Here is a 19,644-nt window from a genome sequence, read left to right as displayed (position 1 = left end):
GAAATGATGGAAGGTACCCATTTTGTAAATATACTTTTATATGTGGTGTACCTGGTCGTTGATTTCAACTATGGAAAATATACATAGGAAATCAAATGACTGAAACACATGTTTACGATCAAATTACCGGCGATGTTCGTTTACACATTACTTCAACTGAGTTCAAAGCCTGATTGTTGTTTAAGTTATTGTGTTAATACATTGAATCTGGTTAAAACATCTATCGGAAACACAGAAAATAAATAATTTGGCTCTTTTAACCAATGTATATGCTCTCGTGTACTTTTTTAACGTTTTTAAACAACAATACGTCAGCAATGAAACCATAGAGACATAATAAAGGTGTTCTGTTGGCGTCACAGCATACAGGAGACGTGTGAATTGAGTGAAACACTAGATATTGGCATTTACCAACGAATCATTAGTAATTTATGGTTATAGTTTTCTGATTAATAACTGGTTAAATTTACCCCCACTTGAAGAAGTTGTACCAGCGCCGCTGGGTTTAGCAGTTGTAACTTTGCCTAGAAATAAAACAACAAAGAATGATCCGACATACACAACATATGCAAATATTTTACAACATTACCTTTAATTTCCCGTTCATAAAGCATTATTCAGATGTATACGTAACATCTTGTTTGATCAATCGCATTCACAAACATACTATGATCGTTTTTATAAATTTCCTGATACAAAACTTTAAATTATTCGAAAAACTAAGGATTTTCTTGTCTAAGGAATAGATTGCCCTAGCCGTATTTGGCGCAACTTTTTGGAATTTTGGATCCTCTTTGCTCTTCAACTTTGTATTGTTTGGCTTTATAACTATTATGATATGAGCGTCTGGCTTTATCATACCTAACGTCGACTTCTTGTGAACTTTTTTTCATGCATACATTTGATTTTTTATAGAATATTTTTTAGCACTGTTCAGTTAATTTTAGAGAAGAAAAAAACAATATATAGTGATCATATCAATTTATGATACCCATAGTCGGAGAATGTTAGAATAAGAGAGTATTCGTTTTTTAAATGAGGATTACAACAACTGACATATAACAACTATACAATATGCTTTTTTTTTAATCGATATCATTCCGTGAAACTATGTGTTTTTATGCTCAATTGGTTTTCCTCATTATTGCGTTTGTTGAACATAAAATGAATGTCACTTTCATGACCAACGGGATAGACACCTTAAGTATAATATAACGCGTGTTTTACCCTTCCGGAGCACCTGAGATCACCCCTAGTTTTTGGTGGGGTTCGTCTTGTTTATTCTTTAGTTTTCTATGTTGGTTCATGTGTGCTGTTTTTTGTTTGTCTTTTTAATTTTTAGCTATGGCGTTGTCAGTTTGTTTTAGATTTATGAGTTTGACTGTCCCTTTGGTATCTTTCGCCCCCCCCCCCATTATTGATGATATTGACATGAAATAGACTGGTAGTGTACAACATTTATGAGTTGTTGTAGATGATAATTGAAACAAGTTCCATCATTAAAAAAAACATTTGAATTTTCAAGCGTGAATATAGCTTTTCTCGACAAAATTAGATGTGTAAAAAAAAAACAACAACAAAACACGGGGTCATGCCAATTGATATCAACACAAAGAAACGTCCCGCAATGGCATCTTGTTAAACATGACTGTTCCTGAAAATAATGTTTTCATATCCTCATGTCAATTCTTATCGTCGATCCAAACATCTCAAAGACATATTTGTTACATCTAAAATAACAAAAAAAGAAATCTCTGAAATCGGGAGTTACCGGCACAGTAAGAACGCAGCGATACAACATTTATGTAACATCTAATTGTAAAACGGAAAATAGTCATTATATTCTTACTTGTTGAATTTGCAAGATGCAATATGTTGGCTAAACAGAAACAAAATTCAACATCATACTTTTTAGTCATCGGTCATTTTATACTAAAGAATGAAACTGTGCAATCAATGGACACCTCTTAAGAACAGAACATACTTTTACTTTTGAAAATATCACCTTTCAAATAATAGAAGTCAACCAAAATTGGGACACCGAACGTAGAAAGCAGAGAGAGAGAGAGAGAGATGTTACATCAATTACGTACTCATGAACCTGATGGGCTGAATGGGATAGATGAAAATTAGTTTATCAAGGAATACATTATGAATTTTATGCTCTTTCACTAACACAATAAAATTGTTGATGTAATAATCGCAATGCACATTAAGCTGCTTTGAAGGACATGTACAATTAACTGCAGAAATTTCTTAACATCATTTAAATTTTTACCTGGATGGCTGCAAGCACCCGAAGAAGCTTATTTGTTTAGCGAAATTTCGAGACTATATAAAACAACAAATATTTTATAACACTCAATAGCGTGTTAAAGTTACATTTAATTTCTTAGGCATCCATATTTATTTATTAATACCAGTTTTGCCGGATGCTATATTATTAGTTTGAAAATTTAGTACATACCAACTGAAGATCCTGTTCCGGCACCAACTGAAGTAAAATGTTATAATTGGCCTCAATGTAATAACCGTAGTAAACATGCGTCAAGTACTTTATGTTTATTTATATGTCGGAATACATTCACATAAAATGATGGGTTGACAGAGAATCAAAAAATATTGTACAAATAATTGCACACAATGGTGTAAAAGAGACAGTCCATACGGAAAAAAACGAAATATGTTAGCATCTTATAATCATAATCATATAAATTATGTTATATTAGATTTTCGTATTTGTTTATTATTTTTGTCTTGTTGATTTAAACTATTGTTCTGATTAGAAAAAAAAACATAGATTCTGACTTTTGACATAAAGGAAAGAAATTTGACTACCTATATCTTTTTCATTTTCTCGTTTAACCAGAAAGTCAAGTCATCCTTATCATGTTAAAGCAAATGAGTATTATTTGATACTTTACTTTAGATAGCATAATTTAGTTTTATGATTATTAGGTTCTTATTTCAATTTGTTTATCGATATCGAAGTAATTCGCCGTTTCAGAATCTATTGCATTCTGGGTAATATTTTCAAAAATGTACACCGAAACGTCGTGATTGGTTGAAAACGTCCAAAACAATGGAAATTCAACCAATGTCGTGACGTTATTTTCATTTTGGGGTACGAACAATGAAATTACCCATAGTCCTTTAGATTCTGAAACGGCTAATTGCTTTTGAAACGAAACTTGACTTTGCATGTTCAAACGATGTTGCCTCTGTTTATTGTCTCACCTGTGAATGTAAGGGTTTACAATACATTTCATCAGACGATGTATTTTTAGGAATTTTGGATATCAATGATTTTCAGCTTCGTACTTTATAATGCCTTTTTAACTTTTTGGATTCGTGCGTCACAAATGAGTCTTTTATAGACGAAACGCGCGTCTGGCGTAAATACAAAATTTAATTCTAATATCTATGATGAGTTTATTTGTAGACTTTCCACGTATTTCGTATATAAAGTTAAACTGCGGAACTTTCTTTTACTTTTCAATGTCTATGTGTTACATATTATGTTATAAAGCATGCAAATATTTAGATAGCGCAGACAGACCAAAGCAAACACATATACATAAAATATATATCAACGTTATAGTGAATTTTATACTTACCATTATTAATAATTTTACATGCCAATTCGTGAACTGAACCATAAATCTTTCTCAATGCATCGAAATCATCAACATTTAAGACGTATTGAGGATCAGATGCAATAACATTGAGCTCATTCTTATCCACTCCGCTTCCTATGCCTACCGCTATGACAGATATATTCGTCCCATGTAGTGTTTTAGCCTCCTTGATAGTTTGTGCAGGATCAGTTGATTTTCCATCAGTAATTACAACCAATACATTACGTGCGTCTGACCTACCGCCAGCCTCTGATGAGAAACTGATATCTCTGACGAATGCGAGTGCTGAGCTGGTATAGGTACCCCCTGCTATATAGGTCATGTTATTGACTGCATTGACGATAGAAGCTTTGTCTTGGTAATCACTCAGGTTAAAAGCACTCACTGGTTCATTTGAAAACATTGCAACGCTAACTTGTGTGTCATTTGGTCCGATGACAAACCGAGACAATGACTGTGCGATAAAATTTTGCTCTTTCTGGAAATTACCAATTCCGACTGAACCCGATGAGTCTAGGAGGTAAACCAGATCTGCCTTGTCACGGCAAACTGAAAAAGTATTTTATATTGTAAAAAAATATAATCTTTCAAAATATATTGAATTAATTTGAAATTGGATGTATGTTGCAACAGCTTAAAAGCTACTGTCTTTTAAATTTTGTAGATAACTTATGATCAGCTTAATTATGAGCATGTAGTTCAATTAATGTCGTTCGTTGGTTGCTCATATATTTCCCTTTATGTTTGGTCATTAACAAGGACGACGATATTTTGTTTTAACTATTTCCCATTTTGTCATATCGAGACCTTTTATAGCTGACTATGAAATATGTGCTCAACATTGAAACCAGCACAGTGACAAACAGTTGATTAGATCCGCTACATTAAGACTTTGCTGGATAAGTGCCTATTGTCTATCCAACCATTTCTCCATTTATCTAAACAGCTTATAGAGGTAGTTGTATATGCTAAATATTCTAATGGAGTTTTTCAAAGCATTTTATTTTAATCTTACAAGTTCTAATGTGAACGCTGATTTATTATATATCATATATTATTCTGACGAACACACAGCAAATGAATAAATATCAATAAGTCAATCTTAACTTTTTGATAATAAGGCAAATGTAAGGCCAAACACAATTTTGTAACATGTCCTTTCAATCATAGTAAAGGAACTGAAACGAAAAGACTGTAAAAAGAACAAGCACCCTCCTACCATTAAATGTTTATGATTTCAGAGAAATGAGAATTCCTATAGGGTAATACTGACTGACGATACAGACCTACTGGTGTTGGTACTGGTGTAGATGGTTCTTGTGTAGCTGGCTCCATTGTAGTTGGTTCCATTGTAGTTGGCTCCTGAGTGGTAGGTTGCTGTGTCTTAGGCTCTAAAATACATAACTTATTTTCAAAATATATTGCAAAATTGCTTTTGGTAAGAATCACATCGAAGTGTAACATCTATTCACGTCTTTTTTGTTTAAGTATACTGATAAATTATGAATTACTTTTGATATTTCTTATAAAAGCATGCCGATTTGTTAGTACAATGTGTTCCCTGTCAATGACTAAGTCCTTGCTTCATGTGTATTTTTTTAAATGTGCGGGCTGTGGTTATTAGTTGGCATTATCAAATATGTTTAAGGATTCATTTTCTATTGATCTTATTCATTATTGTAACTCATACACATATTCACTTGTCGTAATTTTTTAATAAGCAATTGTCTAAAACTTCATGTTTTCTAATCGAACACCAGTTTAAAGTCTTGTGAATTTACAGAAAATGATGATTCGGTTATATTTAGATATAAAACATACTCAGAATGATTTAGAAATTATGAAAATATATTTTAATTTGGGGATTATTTTTCATGAGATCAACAATTCGTTGTATTAAATGTGGGAGTACATTCGTTAGGTTTGCAATTTCGTTGCTTTAGAGAAAAATATATTTTAAAAATTTTTGATAGTTGGGTCTCGTTTACTTCATGCTCCTTCAACTAGTTCACGAATAATATTGGCCCAAAAAGGAAAAGATTATCGTAGTTGTTTTATTGAAAAAAAAAAATTAGAGGGTTTTGGTTCTCAAAACTCTTCAACTTCGTCTTCGTACTTTTTCTTATTTGAGCGTCAATGATGAGTCGAAAACACGCGTCTTGCGTATAAATAGGACCCTGGTATCTTTTATCATTTTAATTTAACAAAAAAATTGATGGTTATTTTACCTTGTGTTGTTGTTGGAATGGGGGTAGTAGTTGGCATTGGAGTTGTTGTTTGATCTACAATGGAAAACAAATCACAAAATTATTTACATTAAAAAATACTGAACTCCAAGGGAATTTAAAACTAAAACTCCCTCACAAAACGGCAAAATTAAAAGCTTAACGAATATAACGATTGGAGAAAAATGTCATATTCCTGACTTGTTTTGCGCTAAAGAGACACGATTTTATTATTTACTTGGGCTTAATTGATAATGATGTTTTGATCTAATGAAACTAGATATCATTTAGATGGGAGCCATCTCTGTGGGCCCCGCTGTGAATAAAAAAAAATTGTATCTTTACCATAGGACATGGGTTTGTCAACTGAAATCAAAGTTTTTGACCTTGACCTTTGACCTAGGAAGTTGTAAATAAACTATGACACACCCTTTGGTGTTGGTTTATAAACATGTCAAGTATAAACTTTGAAATGATAACGGTTCTCAAGATGTAGAGCGGACACAATCTTTACCATAGGACATGGGGTTGTCAACTGAAACCAAAGTTTTTGACCTTGACCTTTGACCTAGGAAGTTGCACATAAATTATGACACACCCTTTGGTGTTGGTTTATATACATTTCAGGTATAAACATGTCAAGTATAAACTTTGAAATGATAACGGTTCTCAAGATGTGGAGCGGACACAATCTTTACCATAGGACATGGGGTTGTCAACTGAAACCAAAGTTTTTGACCTTGACCTTTGACCTAGGAAGTTGCACATAAATTATGACACACCCTTTGGTGTTGGTTTATATACATTTCAGGTATAAACTTTAAAATGATAACGGTTCTCAAGATATATAGCGGACACAATCTTTACCATAGGACATGGGGTTGTCAACTGAAACCAAAGTTATTGACCTTGAACTTTACCCTAGGCAGTCGTTCATAAATTATGACACACCCTCTGGTGTTGGTTCATATACATGTCAAGTATAAACTTTGAAATCATAACGGTTCTCAAGATATAGAGCGGACACGATCTTTACCATAGGACATGGGGTTATCAACTGAAACCAAAGTTTTTGACCTTGACCTTTGACCTAGGAAGTTGCACATAAATTATGACACACCCTTTGGTGTTGGTTTATATACATGTCAAGTATATACTTTGAAATGATAACGGTTCTCAAGATATAGAGCGGACACGATCTTCACAACAGGACACAGGGTTGTCAACTGAAACCAAAGTTTTTTTACCTTGACCTTTGACCTAGATATGGAGCGGACACAAAGTGTTACGGACGGACGGACGGACGGACGGACAGACTGATCACTATAGGGCGACCCGCCTTTGGCGGGGCCCTAATTATTGAGAAGAAATCTATTTCGTATATCATAATCTCATTTAACATAAAGTTTACAACAACTAAAAAATGACGATTTGATCTGAACACTCCGCAATCTTCAATATTTCATACTTTATAATCCAAAAAGAAAATAACAAAATATTAAGTTTCTCACCGATGATACATGATATTTCATGAATAGCGCCATACACTTGTCTGAGTGCATCAAAGTCGTCAACGTTCAATACATATGATGGTGCTGAGGCAATAGTGTTGAGCTCATTTTGATCGACCCCACTTCCTATTCCTAATACAATGGTGGTTATGTTTGATTGCTTTAATTTCGCTGCTTCGAGAACAGTTTGCATAGGATCAGTTGATTTCCCGTCTGTCATCACAACAAGAACATTGCGTGCATCTGGTCTGTCCCCTGCTCCTGGAGTAAAACTGTTTTCTCTGACGTAGGCTAACGCTGAGCTTGTATATGTTCCTCCGGCTACGTAAGGTATTTGATTGACTCCAGCAACGATTGACGCTTTGTTCTGGTATTGGTTTAAGTTGAAGGCATTTGCAGGTTGGTTGGAAAACGTAACAACACTAACCTGGGCATCCTTTGGGCTAATGAAGAATCGTGATATAGACTGAGCAATGAAATCTTTTTCTTTGTTGAAATTAGCCAATTCTACTGACCCGGAGGCATCCAACAGAAAAACTAAGTCCACTCTGTCATGGCAGGCTGTTCATAAAGAAATCAAGAATTTGAAGATCTTATCAATACATTTTGCACCTCTTACATTTAACTGACTACTAGTATTAATATATGTATATGAATGAATAAGACACATGTGCACATTAACATTTTATTTCTTTATTTTTTGGAAATTTCTCGATATATTTTGTTTTATATTATTCTGAGAAATGTTCCGAAAGATAACCGATTTTCATTCACCTTCATGATGTGAGTGACCTTAGAAAAACACCTGTGTCACAGCATACCATGCATATGCATGCTATGCTTTACTTGTCATTTCCAAAATCTTGTTCCTTTTTCATCACATATTTGTTTCCATGATCAACACGACAAACCCTACTTGTAGAATAGACTTTTGGTTTTATTTGGTTGAGTTGTCTTTAGTTTTAGTTTTAATTTATTTAGTTTTATGTGAAGTGGTCTGTTGACATTTTTTGTCATACCGTTGTTTTGTCGACTGAAAATGGGTGTTATATTTTTCTTCGACCGATTGTTTTTTATTTGCCCATTTTATCTTTTACATATTTTTTTTCAAAAGTGAGGAGAAGCTTAAATCAAAAATTCGATGTGTGATTTTCGAATTTGATCTTACCTGGTAAAAGAACTGAAAAGGAAAATAATGTAAATGTTAAATATTACAAATTATGAATGAAAGAGATAAACTGATCGAATTGAAAAAAATACAAAATGTAAAAGCAAATCTTAGTTGATATACGAAATGTACAGACACATGGACATTTTTACCTATGCAAGTGTAAAGCAGATAATTACTGTATCTGCTTTGTTGCATTTATGTAACTATCACGACTGAATAGCATTGTATATTTAACAACATTTCGAATATTGTTTCAAAATACTTATCATTAGATTAGTATAAGTTGTGGAATGGAAACGACAGAGCAAAACTTGTGTTTTCATGTATTGGAAATGTTGACGAGAAGCAAATGCTTATCTCAACAGACATGTTACACAACTAGATCTATTTCGATTTGATACAACATTGAAAAACTGAACGCCAGTCTGATCTATCATACTGTGTACCTGCGTACTATACCATTCTTGAATTATCCGTTAGCTTTGAAATTTCAGTACATCTTCCCATTATGCATTGATGCTTTAAACCTTCAGAAAATGAATTTGGTCATTAAAATGATTTTATGAACTAGACATGTACATGCAATTAGAATTGTATCGTTAGGAAATATCAAGAACTATATTTCTTACTCACCTGAACAATTTATTCTATGTTGCTCTCCTAAAATAAAAAAATGACATTAAATTATGTATATATTTTTGTTCTTGCTTGGAATAGTTTGTCATGTAGAGGTTACTGCATACAGTTTGTGTGTTTGTATGGAGTTATGTTAAGTTGTTTGTATGGTGAACTGTTAAGCTGTTTGTATGGCGTAATGTTTATTTGTTTGTATGGCGTAATGTTTAATTGTGTGTATGTCGTAATGTTTAGTTGTTTGTATGGCGTAATGTTTAGTTATGGGTATGACGTACTGTTTATTTGTTCGTCAAATATTTTATAGACTGATATTATTATTTTGCAAACATTTTCAAACAACATGTCTTTGTTAGTCCTACTTTTTTCTAAAAAAAAAGCAATTATTTATATTGCGCCTTGATATCATTTGTGTTGCCATTTCCTTATGGTGTTACAATTATACATGCATTATGTTATGTGCAAAGGCAACATCATAAAGTTTTGCCAGCTTGTAAAATGGTGAGTTATATAGACCAGATATTATTTGCATTGTGTTACAAAAGAGTAAGATAAGACACTACATTTTGTCATTTTTTTATTTACCTCGTTTGCCATAAATCAAATGAGAGATAATGCACTCACCTTGTTCAACAACTTTATAATTAACTGAATACAAAAGCAATTCAACTATAATGTTTTCATATTACCGACTTTTGACCCGGAATTAACCAATTTTCCTGCAGGTTAACTTTTCTGTGGTAGGACATTCTGGTACTAGACCAAGAAAGAGCAATTTTTTTTACTGTTTTCCGATGTTTTTGTCGTGTAAAGAAAATATACATAAGTTCATTTCAACCAAATGTGTACCAATTGAAACCTCGATTTTACTTCTTTATGATACTAATCTTGGTACCAGAACGTTTAACCAGAGCAGGTGATCCGTCGAAAAAAAAATATAAACTTCGGCGTCAAAAGTCGGAAATATGTAAATAGTCTTTAAGTCTATTAAGATTTTCTGGATCTACTCTGGACACTCTTTTCGACTATCTTTAAATAAATGTTAAACAGAGGCAAACGGTTCTCGAGGAACATTTAAACTCATAAGTCGAAAATAAAACAACCCATACCTAGAGAGGTTATATCTCAAGATAAACATACCTTGTGAAGATGGACTTCCGTTTTCAAAATCTAAAATTAAAAGTATGAGTTAGCAGAACACATCATACCTTGTACACGTTTTATGTGTCTTTAGATATAAGAAGATTTGGTATGAGTGCCAGTTAGACAACTCCCCATCCAAGTCACAATTTGAAAAAATAAACCTTTATACTAGTAGTTCAAAGTAAGGTCTTCAACACGGAGCCTTGGCTCACACAGAACAATAAGCTATAAAGGGCCCAAAAATTACTAGTGTTAAACCATTCAAACGGGAACTTGTTTACTTTACTTTACACAGTGTCAAATCACGATTTCAATTATTTTCACTCGAGGTAAAGCGTAGATTATCCTAAACAAGTTTTTAATCCGTGAAATGCAAGAAGGTAAAGTTCACATATCAAAAGAGGGTTCAAGAACTTTATTTCCCAACTACTTATATCTATTTTATTATCTCAATGTGTAACTTTGTTAAATACAATGTATACTTCAAGAATTAAAACTGAATCAAATGATGTATTTACAATTTTACTTATTACCCTTATTGAGAAATTGGGTTTCAAGAGTTCCTCTTAGATAAAAAGATATAACTATGAAAATCCCCTGAACATATATTGTTAGCCGCTAATAACATTAACGGTACCAATGTTCCTGCACCAGATGCGCATTTCGACAATACATGTCACTTCAGTGATACTGTACAAATTATAATTTGTACAACATAACAATATGTTTAAAACATATATTAAGGCAACAGTAGTATACTGATGTTATCATATATTACTTGATATAGTTCTCGATGATAATTACATTAACGGTACCAATTTTCCTGCACCAGATGCGCATTTCGACAATACATGTTTCTTCAGTGATGCTCGTGGCCAAAATATAACATGTTAAGTAACACGAATTTTACCTATATAGTTAATACTGTTATCATTAATTCCTGTAGCACTTGATCCTACATTCAGACATCCAAGTGCTTTATACAGTTCTGCCAATCTAGCTGGGTCTACATTTGTATTTGTATTTGGAGGATCTGTGGGTGCTGATGTAGTGGTAGCAGCTACTGGAGGGAACAACTCTTCTGATTTCTCACCAGCAGAGGCACCAGAACCAACCCCAGTGTTTCTGGGATTAACTGAAATATATTGAAAATAAAAGATAAGAGTTGGTATTTAAATAAAATATGCATGTATTTCATGTGTTTGAAATATGCAACACTCATTGTTGATAGTTGAGAATATGAAATAGTTAGTGATATTAAGTTACGTTTACAGAACTAGATAAGTGTTCAGTTGTATGATTGAAGTTCCATGCAAATCATTGATAAATTAACACAGATGAAATTGAGCATTTGACGTTGCTGCACTGATACATGACGTTATTGCATTATTTTTTTTTTTGAATATCATGATTTGAAAATATTAAGACTGCAATATCAAAGGTAAAATGTACAATTAGTCGATTACAAGATGATACTCTTAAAATCAATAGGCCATTACTCGTGTGATGCATACATTCTTTATTTCGATAGAATAGAGTTTTTTTATTCTACTTTATAGAAATGCATGAAGAAGGATAATGCGCTCAATTTATTAAACAATTAAGCAATTATATCTTGTGCAATACCACGCATAGTTTTGATAGCATAAAAAAACTGCACATTTATACAATCTTCTTTTAACGAGTGTGTTGATTTCTATGCAGTTAATACTCCTGAATTTCATTTGATAGTTTCAATGATTTAATAAACGGATGACACATCTGTCACTTAACAAGATGCATATTTAAAATTAAGCATTTCTTCACTTGATGTAGAAACAAATGTGAACTACTATACATGAGTCAAATTTCATTGTTTATATTAATTTTAGTGAGAATCCGTTTTCCAGTCAAGTCAAGTTTCTTAAACCAATTAAGATCATATACTTATATATCTTTCCGATTTACTATCAAACTTTTCTTTTCATTCAATACTTGAATTATAAAAGGCTTTGCAATACACATGTTCATAAACTGTACAAAAAGGCCGGAGAGATACTCAAAATACACTAGTTCTAAAAATTCATTTGGATGAACATTGTGACAATGCAATATTGGTTAGAAACATTTATTGGTTGTCTCTCTTTTTCTAATGTATATTAAGGAAGCTCGCTTGCCAAGCAAGCTCCCTTAAGGGAGTTGGCTTCTCAGTTTCAAAGTAATTAACTTTTCAAAAAACTAGTTTATATTGATAGGGAATTAATAAAGGAATCAAAAAAGCAAAAAATATATATAGGTCACCGTGCTTGTTTTCGAGATATTAGCCATTGAAATTTTGGCGGGAAAATGTTCTCTCTTGATTTTTCATAACTTTATCATTGACAAGTTTAAATCCTCAAAAACTATTAAAAAATAATTAAAATTTTATAAGACTTTAACAGACAGCTTATCATTATACATGTAAAAGAATAATAAAAAGAAAAATGGTGGTCACCGGGCAAAAAAATTTAAGCCATTCTAATGGATAAAACCAGAGGATTCCGAAAATCTGACCAAAATTCCAAAACATGACAAGCGAGCTTCCTTAATGTTGTAAGATCACTATATAGGTCGAGGTTGGATTAACACCCCAACCGGCAAAAACCATTGACAAACGAAATAGAGAAAAAAATTGGTAATACAATACGACTGTAGTTGAATTATATCATATTTTGACCTTTATTGATATCATTATCATCTACTGTCTCAGAGAATTTAGTACTTAAAGATATGACAATAAGCTTGTCTGCGTGGTATACACCACTATTTGATTAAAGAGATAAGATATAATGTTGAACTTATGACATAATTAAACATGTCAGATAGTTTTGACCTTTAAATATGTACTAACATTAGATTTGAATGACCCATTGCGAGGTTAAATGAATATAAAATCAAAAACATGTTGATTGATGAGAGTTAAATAGGTATTATGATAATATTGGTTTTAAAACATATCTACATAAGAAATACTAACAATGACAAGTTAAGATATTTGCATTAAAAGGAATTCCAATGAATAAATTATTAATTTTATCTTGTCAATATGATAGTTCATGGACTATCGAAGCACGGACAATCCAAACAATTCGGGTCCCTGTCCTTTGCTTCATAAATGGGTTGGAGGTTAGGAAATGTATACAGCACCGAATACGTGTATAGACAAATGAGTTGTCCAAAAGATATTATCATGAAACATGTCTTTACATTAGTCATGTTTAATTGGAATCTATTTTGAAATGTTTGCAATTACCAAGACATAAACAAACATGAAATATTAGTTCAGTGAATAGAAACGTGAGATGTACATCATTCAGAGATCAATCCAATGACAAATTACAATAATGGTCCGCTTGTACGATCTTCACAATTATCAGACCGAACCTCATAAAGAGACCCATTTCAATGTAATTATAAATTGATTGATTAATTGATTGAATGTTTGGTGTTAAAAGCCACTTTTAGCACTGTTGTGTTATTTTGTAGCTGTCAGTTTGTATAGCAATTTAAAACCACTAACGCAATATTATGTTCCAAATCTTAATCTTACTCATAGGCATATTTCGAGAAGCTTCGGTTGTTTTCGTATTTCAATAGAACGATTTGTATTGCTTGGCATGTACATCATTGATAGCTGGTCCAAGTAATTTGTTTCAACTGGACTTGTACTTGTACATTCGAAAATGTATTAAAAAGAAAATTATCAGTTGCATGGAAATTTTAAAATAATGCAGCTAGTTCTTGCATATATTTAGCGCCGAGCGCATCGTAGTATTTTTTACAAACAATTATACATCGTTTATCTAGAATATGGGATGACCATGAAGTAAATGACTGATACGTGAACTTAATCACATGTTATCAATATACAGCACACTTCAACTCAAGAGCTGATTAAATGAGATGTATTGGGTTTTTAAAACCAGCAAGTTACAATTTAAATAAAATATACAAATCTAGGTCCACACTAAGAGTCTTTAAAACAGTGTCTGCTCGTTAATGGCCATTGATGGTTTTTTTTTTTAATTCAACGTTACTAACTAAATGAAAACATAATTTGTATGTTATTTATCTCCTTTTAAAATGTTCCCACTAATGTTAGCAATAAGTATTTTCAAAATCTATATGTAAGTTATCGAATAATTTCAAAATCTTATGAATATCTCATCCCATACGGAAACACATGATCGTCAAATGAACATGGCAAAGACTGACCAAACTAAAATCAATTGCATTCTCCAAAATGTAGAATAGTGTATAAATGTATTAGTGTATAAGTATTTACCTGATTTACATCTCCCGTAAGAAAGAACTGTAGCTAACAGCAATAAAGAACACAACGTTTTCCCCATGTCTGGTTATGTAAGTGAAGATCTCTGCAATTCAAAAGTTTATCTATGAAGTCCAAGGTGATAGATAAGTGACGTATTGGAACTACTTCTGCAGAAATTTATACTGTGTGTTTTTTGTTTAAGCAATTGTCCGAATTCGTACACAAATCAAAAAGCGCATACGTATTGACCTGTTTTTAAATGGGCTTAGGTGCAACCAAAAGACTTCTAGTGCAGTTCAAGCAAGCACATCTGACTCCAAAAGTAAACAAATCAACCAAATGTTCTTACGCACGAACCATTGGACAGTAACCTGTACTTTCTTTCAACTTCGTACCTAATCACCTTTAAATATATTAGAGCAAAACAATTCATGGTTTAAAATAAAAGAACGCAGAAAAAATACAGACTGACAAACAAAATTGGGAAACAAACAAACAAATAAATACAAAAAACAAAAGAAGCAAATTGTGTTTAAAAATCTTGAAAGAGGGAAGTTCATGAGATTTTTTAACCTATTTTACTGTAGTGTCATAAATGCGTCTTTTGTATACAACATGAGCATCTGGAGAACAAAATTATAAGACAGGTATCTTTAAAAATTGTTTTAACTGAAGGACCAGTAGATAAGTTTTTATCAAGTGGCTGGTAATTCATTTCACACATTTTACTTATGGGATCATAATTTGTCATATAACATACACAGTCATATTTCCATTTCTCGACAATACTCTTCATGTACCCTATACGGCAGGTCTATAATTTCACTCATTTAACAATTTTTATGGTCGTAGAAGTTTATACGCAACAAAAGTCGTATACCCTGTAAGCTAAACATTTGTGATATTTTTTTTTTTAATTAGTGTGGTTTCGCATGGCGGTTGGTCTATAGCAGCAACTTCCAAGGAGCTGCTCATTTACTTGGCATCCAAACGCAGGACAAATTCGGAGAGCCGACAACATTGACTCGAAAGTTGATATAATAGGAAACGCTTACCTTGTCAACGGTTCTGATTTCCATCTTGTTGAGACTTTCTACTCTGTTTTTTACTTTGTTTAAATCGTCTAAATGGATTGATGAGAATAGAACTTCTTTAAACTAATGTTCATCTAACTTATTATTTTTTTTATGGAATTCATTTTAAACAAAAACTTTAAAAATATATGTATATTTAGTTCACATTACTATCTTTATATAAAATACATAATATTTTTTTAATATCTAGTTGCTAATGATAAGACAAAGATTCTAATATGACGTGCTTCTTTCGCTTTGTGATCAAACCCATGCTCTAAATCGAATAAAATTTGTTTGCACATGCGTATATTGACTTCTTCAGAATAATGAATTTTATTAAATTATCATGCACCTATTATATTTCATCAACTTTAAAACACTTCCAAACTCTTTAATGGTGCACACGATGCTACTAATTCATTTATTATGAATGACTGTAATGTCTTGCATTCCGAAATTGACATATTTGACCTAGATACGACAACCGTTCATCCTGGCTGTACAAACTCCTCGCTCTGAAAATTCACAGTGCCAACCGTTTGCTTCTTTACAAACAAAAAATGGAGGTTCATGGAAGAGCCTACACAAACGCTTTTACACTTATACTTATCGGACATAGAAATTACCGTATCTGTCCTATTCAGAATCGAAATAATTGATGCGTGTATCGCTCGGGCAAAAATAATCACGAATATAATGCCTACCCATGTTAAAACTACAACAAAGTATAGCTTCATCAATTATTTCTTAATAAATGTATGATGTAATTAGAACAGTTTTTGCAAAAACTATGACTGCCATACTCTTACTGTATTGTCTGGTCTGTATTTTAATTCAGAAACATAAAACATATACCAAAGTCAAATTTCCAAAATAGCTACTTATTATGTGCAAAGTCAACACTTGTTGTAGCAAACGTTGCCGGGCCCATATCCCTGAATAAGGACAACAATCTCGTGTTTTCATAACACGTTTTTGCTGCAAGAATATGCTTCTCCTAAAAAATATATATTTATGCATACAATTGAAACAAGTACGATAGAGTGACAGAAGGACATTAATGCTGTAAATATTCACATAATTTAAAAAACCATGCTGTAAAAGACTCTGAAAATTATTATCATTTCCATGGTTTTGATTACTTTTAAACTGTCCCTTTTAGTTTGGTGGTTCCTCGTGGAAATGATATAACTTTGTAAAGCTGTTGGCTCATTATATGCTTATCGTAATGAGAAAATCTACAACAGTCGGAAATATGATGTTTTTCTTGAAAACTACTATGCAATAACATGAATGGTAACAATTATCATGTACCAGATGCGCATTTCGACAATACATGTCTCTTCAGTGATGCTCGTGGCAAAAACATTTAAAATCCAAAGCTTATATAAAAGATGAAGAGCTATAATCCAAAAGGTTTAAAAAGTATAGCCAAATCCGTGAAATGAATCAGAGCTTTGCACGAGGGAGATACATTCCTTAATTTATAATAATAAAACTGAGGTGTTCGGTATTTAGTATTGTGTATTTTACTGGTTTATTGTTTATGGTTACGCAATATTACTTCATCTTTATTATAGAACTTGCTTTGTACAGTACAATGTGATGTACATTTTAACGAGTTCGGAATCTTCTTTCGTATATACCTTCTGAATTGCAGTATTCTTATAATATCTAATGGTATCATCTAAATGCAATAAAAAGATGAGGTTCATTTTCATATCACCTTTCTTATATGTATTTTGTTATGCATTTTATTCATTGTAAATTTGTTTGTTATACTCACTTTCGACAGATACTGGAATCATCATATCTATCCGACTGTTAAGTACATTTTTAGTTGAAAAAAAAATGTTTTAGATTTATAAAAATTGAAATGTTGTATTCAAGTTAAGATAGGTTAAGGTCGATTTTCGTCGTTTTCAGTTTTAATTTTCTAAAGTTATGGTACTTGATTGTTGTAAAAGTTCTAAACTTTCATCATAACAAAGGGAGAATACTTTTCGATAGTGTTTTCAAATAAACTGAGTATCAGTACTATATATGCACAAGACAGTAGTATGTTGCTGTGGAAAGAAAGGGTATGACAAGCTTATCAAAAGATACTGTGCTTATTTTATCTAATTATGTAAAGAGATTCACAAAATACTGATAACTTGTACAAAAATGTGTTTACAACATATATTAAGGCAACAGTAGTATACTGATGTTATCATATATTACTTGATATAGTTCTCGATGATAATAACATTATCGGTACCAATTTTTCCTGCACCAGATGAGCATTTCGACAATACATGTCTCTTTAGTGTTGCTCGTGGCCAAAATATTTGAAATCCAAAGTTTATATAAAAAATGAAGAGTCATAATCCAAAAGGTCCCAAAAGTACAGCCAAAACCGTGAAAGGAATCAGAGCTTTGCATGAGGGATATACATTCATTAATTTATAATAATTTCTAACATTTTGTAACAGCAAATTTTAATAACACAAAAAATCCGTATTTTCATGCCAGTACCAAAGTACTGGCTACTGGGCTGGTGATACCCTCGGGAACTTACAGTCCACCAGCAGAGGCATCAGACCAGTGGTAGTAATAACATTAACGGTATTAATTTTTCTGATAAATGAAGCAAGTGAATGAAATTTAAATGAAATGCTTTAGACTACGAAACAGACTTATTCATCCCATAACTTATGGTCACCATTTCCCTTCTCTCCTCTAAATCTCAGTTAGATTTAAAGTCTAGTTATGAATACAACATGTTGTTAAGCAGATATATGTCGCAAGTATTCTCAACTGTCGAAACTGTATGGTAACCTTTTAGCAGATTCTAAACCAGTGTCAACAGACACACTGTTCAAATTTGCAATCTAAACAAGACAACTGCAAAACATCAACCACCAATACAAGTGTTTATCAATTAGAGAGTATTTGGCATGAAATAAGCGTTTTTAAAAATATGGATAGATTTGTCCTTAATAGCTCTTTAATTTTGAATTTGTTTTGATAGTGCGTAAATTTGACGTATTATTGTCTATAAACTGTCATTAGTTTTACGGATTAGTATAGTCGGTCTTATCTTATTCAAACTAACAAAATTCGAATATGTGAAAAGACGAATAAAACATGGGGATATCAGTTTTAAACTCATAGTATCTAGTATGTTATCTAGTATGTATGCCCGAGTAAAAGTAGACGCATACGTTGAATCTAACACCGTTTTCCCGATTGTCCATGTTTTTGTATATAGACGACCACTAAATCTTATCTGGATAAGAAAACCTGGATAAGAAAACAGTAGGGACAGAATTGCATTATACAAAACAGATTTCTTTGTACTTCAATGCAATCCACCAGGCTGTTGATATATAATTGTTGATAAAAATTAAGTGCTATCTGTCGTGAAGCATTAAAAAGTAATTGTTCTTTGTATGAAAACGACAGGAATTTCATAAATGAGCATACTAAATAGTCATTGAATGTCTTTTTGGACTAACTATTCACTGAATATTTTTTTTCAATTAAATCTTAAAGGGGATTTGTAGATATATAGATTTCGCCACTGCAACAAGTGTATTACGACATTTCTTCACTGGCGACATATATGATAAATGATAACAGGTGCCACATGTGGAGCATGATTAGCTTTTATGTGTTTGTCTTTTTGTCATTTTTGGGGCTTCGACTTCGACTAACGAATTTGAATGTCCTTTTGGTATCTTTTACTTCATTTTAATTTAGATACAAATTCTTTAAAAAAACATCAATAACAAACTTTCATAGTAACAATGACCCGTTTGTGTTCTGTAATATTCTTGAGATGACATAATAGTTGTTTTACGGAAGCTTCTACAGGATTAGAAATGAAAAACACATTGCACATATTTGAAATTTTATTACAAATGCAATGTGCATGTCTGACATGTATTGACACATTTTGAAGTCGTTGCACT

General features: G+C 32.2%; 1 protein-coding gene across 1 annotated transcript in view; it reads right to left on the bottom strand.

The window, feature by feature from the left end:
• The window catches only part of LOC143074060 (collagen alpha-4(VI) chain-like), a 42,100-nt gene that overhangs the window by 7,497 nt on the left and 14,959 nt on the right, over positions 1-19,644 (bottom strand). Inside the window, exons 11-21 of the mRNA XM_076249609.1 lie at positions 14,625-14,693; positions 11,232-11,456; positions 10,319-10,348; positions 9,179-9,205; positions 8,543-8,554; positions 7,375-7,935; positions 5,867-5,920; positions 4,925-5,029; positions 3,618-4,187; positions 2,468-2,494; positions 471-524 (exon numbers count right to left, since the gene is read on the bottom strand). Of these exons, the coding sequence (XP_076105724.1) occupies positions 471-524; positions 2,468-2,494; positions 3,618-4,187; positions 4,925-5,029; positions 5,867-5,920; positions 7,375-7,935; positions 8,543-8,554; positions 9,179-9,205; positions 10,319-10,348; positions 11,232-11,456; positions 14,625-14,693 (1,734 nt within the window). The remainder of the gene's footprint in view (positions 1-470; positions 525-2,467; positions 2,495-3,617; positions 4,188-4,924; positions 5,030-5,866; positions 5,921-7,374; positions 7,936-8,542; positions 8,555-9,178; positions 9,206-10,318; positions 10,349-11,231; positions 11,457-14,624; positions 14,694-19,644) is intronic.

This window comes from Mytilus galloprovincialis, chromosome 5, assembly GCF_965363235.1.
Source record: "Mytilus galloprovincialis chromosome 5, xbMytGall1.hap1.1, whole genome shotgun sequence".
NCBI lineage: Eukaryota > Metazoa > Mollusca > Bivalvia > Mytilida > Mytilidae > Mytilus > Mytilus galloprovincialis.
Note: the sequence above shows the minus strand (reverse complement) of the source record. Positions and strands in the feature narration are given on the sequence as shown.